The 10,862-nt window shown below is 35.1% G+C and overlaps 1 protein-coding gene across 1 annotated transcript; it reads right to left on the bottom strand.

Moving 5' to 3' along the window:
• Positions 1-8,505: 8,505 nt before the first annotated feature.
• EV154DRAFT_397450 (uncharacterized protein) lies at positions 8,506-9,181 on the bottom strand (the record flags this gene model as incomplete). Its single annotated transcript, XM_051595211.1, has 3 exons — positions 8,506-8,765; positions 8,833-8,971; positions 9,029-9,181. Coding segments are annotated over 3 exons (552 nt in total), but the record flags the coding sequence as incomplete, so codon positions are not given.
• Positions 9,182-10,862: the final 1,681 nt, after the last annotated feature.

The following is a 10,862-nucleotide window of genomic DNA, read 5'->3' as shown; positions in this document are numbered from 1 at the left end:
GAAAAAACGCTATCTCCTCAATGAATTTAACATGTGTCAAAAATCTGGCTCTTTTATGTTCTTAATTAGAGAGTTCTTCACAAACTAATAGAGCCCGATTTTTTTTCATTTCACACAAACCTTTTTACATATGGCAAAACAAAATTTGCCATTTACAGCCGGAAAACCCAAAAATGTCCGGGGGTGTTTTACAGTGCAAACATCCATGAAAATCTATCAAATTTGTCCCGGGTAAACATTTTTCTGCAGGAAATTAGATTCCTCTGTCAAAAAATATGAAAATCACCAGTGTTGTGATCGAGCTTATATACAGATATAACTCTATCATCAATTCTTTCTTTCTTATTTGATAACCTTTCTATAAATCATTATTGCATTACTCTTTAAATCAAATACATGCTATTACACTCTATTTACTACGCATTGATTACTCATCAACATATAGAAAACAATAGTCATACATTTATTCCAGATAATACAATCCAATGATATGATCGCTCGTCAATAACAAGATTCTCGAAGGTACCATGAGATGCTCGATCTTTAATTGAAAATACGCCTATTGTATATTTGACAGGTTTCACTTTAATGATTGATAATCAGCCAGTCCTGAATATGTATATAAAGAATCTAATTTATTGTATAATAAAGACTTTAGTTTATTTTTGCAGTTTGATAATTTTACTTCGTCAAATTTCTTTATTTTTATTCTTAATTCGTTGCTTTATCTCTCGAATTTCTCAACCAGGGTAAAAATGGGACTTTTAATTTCTGAGAATGTCCGTTTTAACGAAAGTTTTTCATTATGAAATGGATGAACTGTACCAGTTAAGGAACAAGTGAACCAATCTCTATTGACAAGAAATGAGATCATTGGGGTTTACACGGGATGTATAATTTTGAGGCTGAATATTGCCTAGAATATTACATTGATAAATACTGTCGTGCGCACGCTCATTTTTTTACGCCCTTCCGTTTTTCTATTCACCTCTCTTCTTTCTTTTACGTCTCTGGGACGAAATTAGGCCACCGTAATTATAACAGTGATTATTGTTCTTTAACTAACAATTTGAATGTATGAATTGAGCATTAATTACCTTCGAACGTTACTTTTTGGAATTTCTTCAGTTATAAAGATTATTTTGAATCAATTCTTCTTCACCAAGTTATTGGCTCCTACCAACTGAACTCTCCAAATCCTATTCTAAACTTCGAAAAATTACATATTACCCAATAGCTGTACAGAAGATGGTTAAGATCAGCTAAATGCAACAAAATATGTTTTTGTTAACAAGTTTGAGACAACTTTCCGTATAAAAATTATTACGGTATGGACCTTCGGCAGTACTATATATTTTTTAATTTTACACAATTCGAATGGATATGTCAAGAGCTTGTTAAACTGTGTGCTACCAATAAGCTTTATTAGTAGACATCTTTTAGACTCAATCGCAATCTATGATCTATTAGCTATGTTAATGTTTTGTCATGATGGGCATAATTTATGACTAATCTTTGGTATTTCCTATTCTTATTTTTAATTTCTGGTTTTTTTTCTTTAAAAAAAATCCTGAATAAATGAAATTCTCCGAATTTTCATTATCAGATATATTTCATAACAATCTTTTCTTTTCTTTTCTGTTTTTCTTTCTTTTTTATATATATAAACAGACGTCTTTGAAGGAGCTACTCGTTCTCTGCCATTTTCTACTTGCCTTGTTCCTGTCAGTATACTTTGCATCTAAAGCTTATTGTCGTTGGTGTCAACGTTTAACATGACCTGTGACTATGATTCGATGTCACCGTGCGTCATGTGCTTTAACCCCAGCAGAAGATTTTATAGACTTGTTAGACAAAAACGTTTTTAAATTAAAGTGATGTTCTTTGTAGACGATGGTAATACAGTGACTCACGTTAAGATTTTGGAGACGCAGAGACAACTGCTTTAGCTAACTAGTACATTCCAAAGTTGCTTTTGAATCTAAGAACAAAGGTTGCGGTAAAAGACTGTACATTAGGCGTATGTGAAATAGATGGTGAACAAAACGGACTTCCTGAGATATATGATCCATTTGAACCAATATAATATATAAAGCGGTATGAGACAGAAGAATGTAAAGCGTGTTGTAAAAATCTATAAAAATTGTAATAGAAACATATTGGCCATTCGAGCCAAGACTGACACGCGAAATTTTATGAATTGGTTCAGTAACAGTTGTCAAACGTCATTTGCCTTCTGATAATTGATTATCGGTCTACATGGTACAGCGTGTATAATCACCAACCAAATTGAGATTGGTAGCCAGGTGATAGTGAATAACATTTCGAGTCAAAAAGTGTATCAGTCGTTTACAATCCAATTCATCTAAAGGAGAAAGAAAGAAGTCATCCGACATACCTGGAAGATACTCTTAAACCTCGGATTAGGCATGAGATCAGTTGTAATAGGTCGCTCAAAAATGCCAGATTTATGATCAAACTTTTCGTCCATACGTTGAGTTACTGATTGTTTTTGAAGATCTAATCTAATCTCCTCCAACTGACGAGCCATGAACTGGAATTAAGGTGTTGAAGATGGAGCGTCTTCTTGGATGGACATCCGCAAATTCAAAGATATAGGTGAAGTACGCTGAGCGAAAGAAGAGAATGTATAGTTGTATATTTATCAAAAGAATTGTTTTATTTCGCTATATATTATTAATGCTTTTTTTAATTTCGCCTTATTAAAGAAAAGATGGTAATACAAGTAGAGTCCTCAGTCATATGACGGACAATTCTTTATATTTTACGTGTCCACACAGTGAGGGGTGCCAAACATTAAATGATTTCAAAAATTACTGCAATTTGCTTTTTGAAATTCCGTTATTTTTTTTAGGCTCGGAAAACTCGTCACGAACCAAATACAGCAATAGGTTCCACATTTGACTTTTAACCAATATTTAAAAATAACATCTTTTCTATTCGATTTTTGAAGTACTTAAACGGTCTTCTATACGACAAACGATGAAACCGAAGAAGTCTTTGCGCAAGCACAATGTTATGATTGAAAATGAAGAGAACGCTAATTAGCTGCGCAAACGTTGGAGTGTGTCAGAAACAAAACGTGTTCTCAACAGTGGACCTGGCCTTCCTAAAACAGGAACAGCATTGCTAGTATTTTCCCCAGTGAAATGACGAATAGTTTGTTCAGATTTGAAAAATACTTATATAAGGAGTCGTTCTTAGAGCTTCTTCTCTTAATTGAAGTGCACCTAGTCTTCATAACGACCGTTTTATTTCACAAGGTCAGGTTCACGTTAAAATTTCAGTAACCCTGAGACGCTTAAGTCACATCAGGGGGTACGAAACAGTAAGCTTTTATAAAATTATTGGGCGTTTTTGTTTTTTTTCTGGAAGCTTTTTTGGAGTAGGTGAATGTCTAAAAACTTTGTCACATAGCCAAAAGTACACTGTAGTACTTCTCTGCTTTAATTCCTTTTTTATGCGTCTTTTACTACTCATTTAATTATAAATCTCTTCATAAACTTCCTTCACCATACCCCAAGTATCAGTCAGACAACAGATTTTGAATGAAATGAAAACTTTGCATATGCAGAATGTCATTATTGAAGACGATGAACGAGCGGATGAGGTGCGCGAAGTTTTGAGAGGATTAGAAACGAAACGCGTTTTGAACAGTGAAATAGGCATCTCTAAAATTAACCAGTACCGTGAGTTGTTTCACAAGTGGGACGACCAAGAGTTTGTCAAGATGTGTCGAATGAAGAAGGTGTCCTTGTTGAATCTTCATCGTTTTACTGAAGATCACCTGTCTTCAACAACAAGAGTTTGGTCGCCCAAACAGATGTTCATATCCAACTTGCGGTGATCTTAAAACGATTGAACCATGACGGAACAGCCAACAGCATCGACCAGATAGCTACTTTGTTTGGGTTCATTAAAGGCTTTGCCACTAATTACACGAAACGCTATTTCAAGGCAATTAATGACAACCTTGGACATTTCATGCGTTGGCCCAACAAAAAGCAAAAAGACTAGTCGGCCGCAGGAATCAAAAAGTACCGCTTTTTTCGAAATTGCATTTGGTGTATTCATGGTACCCATTTCCATCTTGCCCAGAAGCCAACCAAGTATGCCGAAACGTATTACAACTTGGGGTTCGGAATGAATGTCAAAACTCTCGAGTGAGCTTCAATCGTGTTCCAGTCGAAGCTCGCTCGAATACGTTTTTTTGCAGCTCGAGCTCACTCAAAGTTTTTTAAGCTCGGCTCGGTGGCAAATACCATAGCTCGAATTTGCCCGCCTTTTTAATTACACAAAGTGCACGTCAATGTGATGTTAATTGCCGAAAGGTATAATAATAAAATTGTTATATATTGAAATAAAAGTTGGAAAAAGAAAAAAAAACTTTTTTTTCAACAGCCTTAGAACCAAATTCGGATACTTAAAGCAAACTATTACTGCATCTATAAATATAATACATTTGGATTTGTGAACATGAAAGTTTAAATTAATTCTGCTACGTCATGTTACTATGGTTGCCGTAAAAATTTCGGTTAGTTGGGTTAAGTGTACAACACTGTATCATTTTCTATACTAAATGTGTTTGTTGGTTGTACAATTAAATAAAAGTCTAAAGCATTTTAGTTCAAATTATTAGAGCATAAATAAAAATAAATGGTGAAGGGAAGAAAAGATTAAAATCAAGGGGAAAAGCCATCACTAGTCTTTCCAGGACCTTAACTTTAAAGTAACCACTGTCCACATTTTAGCCGAGCGAGCTTCGATTGATGCCGGCTCGAACCCAAAAAAAAAGTGGCGCAGGCTCGAGTATAAAAACTCGGTTTGAGTTTCGCTTGAACTGGCGCAAGATCAATGCAAGCTCAAAAAGGTCCAACACTAATTACAACAGGGAAGGTTTTTACTCTTTGAATTGTCAAGTTGTATGCAAGAAAAGAATGATCATATTTGGATGGCAAGTAGGACATGTTGGTTACGTGGATGCCACATGTGTAGAGCATGCCAGCGGGGATGAGGTGCTGTTTTTTGCTGTGGGGGAAAGGGTGATGGTGGTTGATATAAAGATGATGTCTGACCGGGGGGAGACAATTGATGTGGAACAGTTCTTCCTGTACTAGTTGGAGATTGTAGGTTGTCGGACAGAGAAGGTCGAACATGGTCAAAAATTGATGACAATGGATGGGAAGAGGACGAGGAGGGCAAAGAGTTTGCTTCTGCACTAGGGAAAGTTACATGTGGTAAAGCTTTGTTGTCTGCAAAGCATCTCGTTTGATAACAGTAAGCACAGGGTCGTCCAATCGTAAAATAAACCTGAAGTATTTCATCCGACTGCTGATATATTTCATCAGAGTCGAAGCCAGATTTGTCAATAGTAGATCGTCTGGTGAACTCATTCTTGTAATTCTCAACAAGACTCTTCTATTTACTCTTGATAGGTTCATACTCTCGATGCACTCGCGAGGTGGAATATTGGCATGTTGAGCATTTTCATTATACTCTTTTCTCAAATTACGGTAAGCTATAGCAGTGTTGGAATCGCTTTTTCAACTTTCAAAAGTAGGTACGTGAATGGCATAGCATTGGATAAGCAAAAATGTTTCTAACGTTGACCATGAAAAGCCACGTTTTCCTTGAGAACTGGAAGTGTCTCCAAATGAACATTGTTAGAGAAGATAAATAAAAAAATGAACTTCTAGAAAACAAAGTGAAAGGAAGAATAAACGATTGTGGATTTTTATATGTTTAAACAGCCGTTATCTCCTAGTATTTCCGTAACACATTTAGACTGCCTGTTTATTATGGTCGACTCACACGTTACTTAACGATGGAAAACTCACTTTTACCATAGGAACGAGTTACCAATTTTAACCCCCGGCTTTAATAAATTAAGATATTTGAATACAAACATTTAAAGAATGTTAAAAACTTTTGATTTTCAACTTTTTCAACGTTTCCACAACTCCAAAAAAGCTTCCACTAGAGCCATATCTGTCATTTGCAATATCCACTCTAAATACGCCTATCATTAGGAACTACTGGTTTCCTTGAATTACATTTGAAGAGCCTCCGATGAATGGTTTTAAATGGCAACCATTCGAGCCATTCAAAAACAAATTTATGAAGTACTCGCTTTTAAAATTTGTTTTCCATTCTTTTTTCTTAAAATGCCCATCAATCCTACTTTTTCTGCAAGCGAGGTTATTTATTTCGTTCCCATAACCAACATTTCATCATCCATATTGATCAATCAACAACTGAATCACCATCATTAACCCCAATGTAGTAGCAGCCCATCACTTATTCTTGCATAATAAACGCTCTAAATTAGATATACAGTCCTGAAAAGAACAAAATGGATAGATACCGGGGTATGACTACAAGCGATCACTACATTACTATTGATCATTGCATAAATACTGATCTTTCCATTACTACCGATCATTGCATTACCAACAGAATTGCAAAATCACTGTACTTGCCGAATCGCTTTACTTACATAATCGCTTAATTTTTTTTTTAATTTACGAAAATTAAGTGTGTACTATAGGGGATACCGCAAAAATTGATAGAGAAAACAGGGGTTCGTATGATAAATCCCAAAAACCACCCAATATCATATACCGAAAGCTACATAAAACCTAATAAAAAAAACCCAAAATTGCAGCGTCAAACCCATCCACCTTCTTACAATAGCTATTAACATAAAAGTGTCTATCCAAAAAATGACGATCCTTTTTAAACTAGCCCGTAATTTTTTCCTTGTGGTTTTTTTTATAATGGTTATCTACTTGATGTTTTAAGGCCACCATTTAATCAACCAGTAAGAGAGACTTGTAATGGATTTACTTGCGCTCATACCTAACATAATATCTTAACATTAGACGCACCATTGAGTTTCATTCGTTCTTGAATTCCAATGGAAGATCTGGTGTTAAACTCATTTTCCTGAAAGCCATTTGAACCATTCAGAAAATTAGCATGACGTACTTTTTGTTAAAAGATTGTGGTCATTTCTTTTCTTTTACTTTTAATATGCGCACCTAACCCGCTTTTCTTCGAAAGTAATTTTGTTTGCTCTGATCTCCGTCATGTCAACATCTGTCTTGAATCATCTTTAAGTGTATGACCAACAGTAACATCGGTCGAAGCAACCAAATCTAAGCATTAGCGTAACCGACCAAAGCCAAACCACCAATCGTCGTCAATAATCATTTTTCAGGGGCAAGATATAGTAGTCAATATGGAAATTGCCCCAAAAATAGTTTAAGAGAGAGTCTGACTATCGTTGCTATCACTCCTTAAAAAACGAGAATGACAGTAATATCTTTATCAGTTTTTTTTAGATAAAGTTGCATGTGTTTGTGAAAAAAAAAGAATACGAAAACAGGGGCAACCGGGAGGATGAATTAAAAAAAAACAATTGATTTGTTATGGCCTGTGTATTTTTAATCTCCCTAGGCAGTATAACCGAGGTTCTAAACGTCTCTAATTTTGGGAAACAACAATAATGGTGTTCTTTTTTCATATTGGGGTTGTAATCAAAGTATCCCCTCCGGATTGGTATTTATGAAAAAAATCATTGCAACTACAATATCCATATGCTGCTATGTTTTTTCAGCTGACCGATATAACTGATCATTCCTGGCTGCAGATCTCCCTTTTTGCGTTTTTTTGTCGAAGGATCAATTCATGTCATTCATCTGGGCATGCATCCCACTTTTTCGTTCTGAAATCACAGTCTGCTTTGGAAAAAGTATCTTAAAACTATCTTTTTTTAATATAAAGCTCTTTAAAATAAAATCCACAAACTCCCATCATATGAATAACAGAGAAGTCGAAAAAAACAATAGGTATAACGAAGAATATTTTATAGGAATATAAAAAAAAGTTTGGCACTCACTTTTTTCAGTATAATGTGGAATAAAAACTATGTGTCGGAACCGTAAATAAAAGAAAAAAATGAAAAAATAATAATAGAAGGTATTTACGGTCCGGGATGAAGAAATATGAAAAAAAATTAAAAAAGAAATAAAATAACCGTGTTTTGGCAATTGGTAATATTAAAAGAAAAAAAATCCAAATATTGTTTGTTTAAAGATTGCACCAAGAGATAGGTAGTTGATTGCTGTAATAGTTGGAACCGTAAATATCATTAAATAATGCATCCCATGTTGATCCTGAAATATGGGTGACTGGATATCTAGCAGGATCTCCAACAGGTGTTTGTAAACGTTTCACAGTTTGTAGGTATTGTAATTGATAAGCGTGCTGGTTTACATTATTTGACACCGATTGCATAAATTTTTGATATTGTTTATAAGCATATTGGTACTGCTGAATACTTGCAGCTGCAATCTCACTCCAACAAATATCATGACAGTCGTACAAATATCCTGCTGTTATTGTTGTGGCTGCTACTGGTGGTCGTACTGCTGTTGGTGCTATAGTTCTTGGTGCTACAGACTCAAGTAGTTGCAAAGGTCGCAAACCAATTGTATAAAAGATACTAAGCAACGTTTTTTCTTGTTCAAATTGGCTAGCTTGTACATAGTAAACTGACAATCGGTCATGACATTCATCCGTCAACGTTTTCCATTGATTGAATTCTTCAGTTCGAATTAACAATCGATAACTGATGCCTTCCAGGAACTCGGCTTCCATAAGGTTCAGGTCGCGTAAATTCATGCCTGTTACCTCCGACCATGTTGTGTTAGCAAAAGTAATATCGTCCAAGAATTTGCAGGCTATTATGAAAACAAACAGTTAAATAAAAAATCACTCTTTGTTCATTGTTTCCAAAGTTTTTTTTACCCAGTATCAATGCAACAACGAAAATACGGTACTCAGATCCTTCCGATCCTTCCATAGTTGGATTCAGTTGTATGAGTAAAGCCACGTATTTCAAGGAAAGATATACAGTAGACTCATCAATTTCCATGTCTTTAAAAATCTAAAAGAAAAAAACTAAGTTTTTTTTTTACTGCGCACACAAAGTTTGGAAACTTACATTTAAGCAAAAGGCGCCAAATGACGAGATGGATTGACCATATTCCCAGAAGGAGTTTTTATAGACACACGAATTAGTCATGTCTGTGAATTTACGTCCGTGCCACATTACATAAACCATGGACGATGCTAATTCTGCAAGACAATCCAAGCTTTGAGAACCTGCGCTTTGGGTATGGAGTTCGTCTGGTGAGATATATAGTTGCTGGTTGGGAAGCATTTTTTTGTTTTGTTTTTGTAAGAAAAACTATAGGTGGTTTGAGTGTTTTTTCCGGAAAAAAAGGGCGAGTTTTTTTAGATTTAACGTGCTGTATAAAAAAAAAGTAAAAAATAAAAGAGGAAAAAGGCGCAGTTCAATTTTTTTTAAACAGTCCTTTATACCTAAAAAAGCACGTCACACGTCACGTAGTACAAGAATGTGTTTCTCTGCAAAATCATTTACAGTATAAAGAAGACAAAGAAGGAGATGAACAGAAAATGAAATCTGTGTGAGTGACATAGTAATAAAATGATAATACATAAATGCTATTTCTCTTGTGTTGTGTGTCGATGTTTTAGGGGGATTGGTTTTATAACTATTTTTTATTGTCTCACGCTGTAGTCAGTGCGTGTTAAAAATTACCCAATTATAGTGTCAATCTTCAAAATCAGTTTTCAGTTTTTTCATATTTTCCGCCTTCACTTGTAATTTAAAGGTTAACGTGTCGTTATCATCTTCAGTGTCGTTTAATAATTGATAATAGGCCATCTTTAACATTTGTTTTTATATCTATCCCTTCTTTTAAATGACTGTTTTTGTTCTTGAAAATCGGGGCTACGTTTCCAAACAGTATACGAGATTTCACCACAGGTCAGCAAAAGAGTTGTTGTAAAGCATCTTATAACATCTTATCTGCTAATTCTAGCATTGATGTTCGAAAAAACTGCACGTCTCTACATAATATGATTTACCTAAAAACTTTCGAACTAAAGACTACTCACTTGGACTAACAATTCATATTCAGGTCTAACGTCCTTCGTCTGTTTTATCCAGATCTTCTAAATATTTGTGTATACAAACACACACTCACACAGATACATACAGAAACAAGACTACTGGATGTGGTATTTGTCTTCCAGCAGTCGAATCGATTGCTGTAACCGAATACTATTCTCTACAAAGATATGTAAGCCCCGTTTTTACTGAAACTTCTTTGCATCTACAAGCGTATATTAGTCTAGTTCAAAATTTTAATTTACTCTAGTTAACCTATCATTGGAACAACGCGGATTGCATCGATTGGTGTTGAAGTTGTTTGAACCAGCTTTCATTGTATTCACGTTTAGTTTTTCAATGTTGTTGATGAGAACCTCTCGTGTCCAACGGACCAAAGGCATCATGATGTTGTAAGTTATATATACCATTAACTGATTCTGTGACATGATTTATAACATCGTAGGCTATATTATAGTTGCTCGTGTTAAATTACCACCAGCTACAAAAAATGAAGTGAAAAGCAAGGCGTAGTCGTCTTGTTTTTGAAGAAAATTGGGAGATTTGGATCCTCATTGGCCAGAGTGACATACCTGGGGAAGGAGATAGTTCCCCCATTTTCTGGCGAGTTGGATAAAATTGAACCTGAACTAACTTTTTGAAATTTTTTATTCCCCTTCAAACGTTGAAAGAAGTTTTACAAAACCAGCGAACGAGAGCAAATGGTTGCCAAGGTTTTATCGCTGTTCTGCTATGGGTAGGTCGTGATGATATTCTTTAAGGTGTCTCCGAGGTTTATAAAAATCGATGTTCCTTTTAAACTTCAATGGCTGATCTTCTGCATGAACAAGATTCCTTGATC

This window comes from Mucor mucedo (assembly GCF_025094135.1).
Source record: "Mucor mucedo strain NRRL 3635 chromosome Unknown EV154scaffold_268, whole genome shotgun sequence".
Lineage (NCBI taxonomy): Eukaryota > Fungi > Mucoromycota > Mucoromycetes > Mucorales > Mucoraceae > Mucor > Mucor mucedo.
Note: the sequence above shows the minus strand (reverse complement) of the source record. Positions and strands in the feature narration are given on the sequence as shown.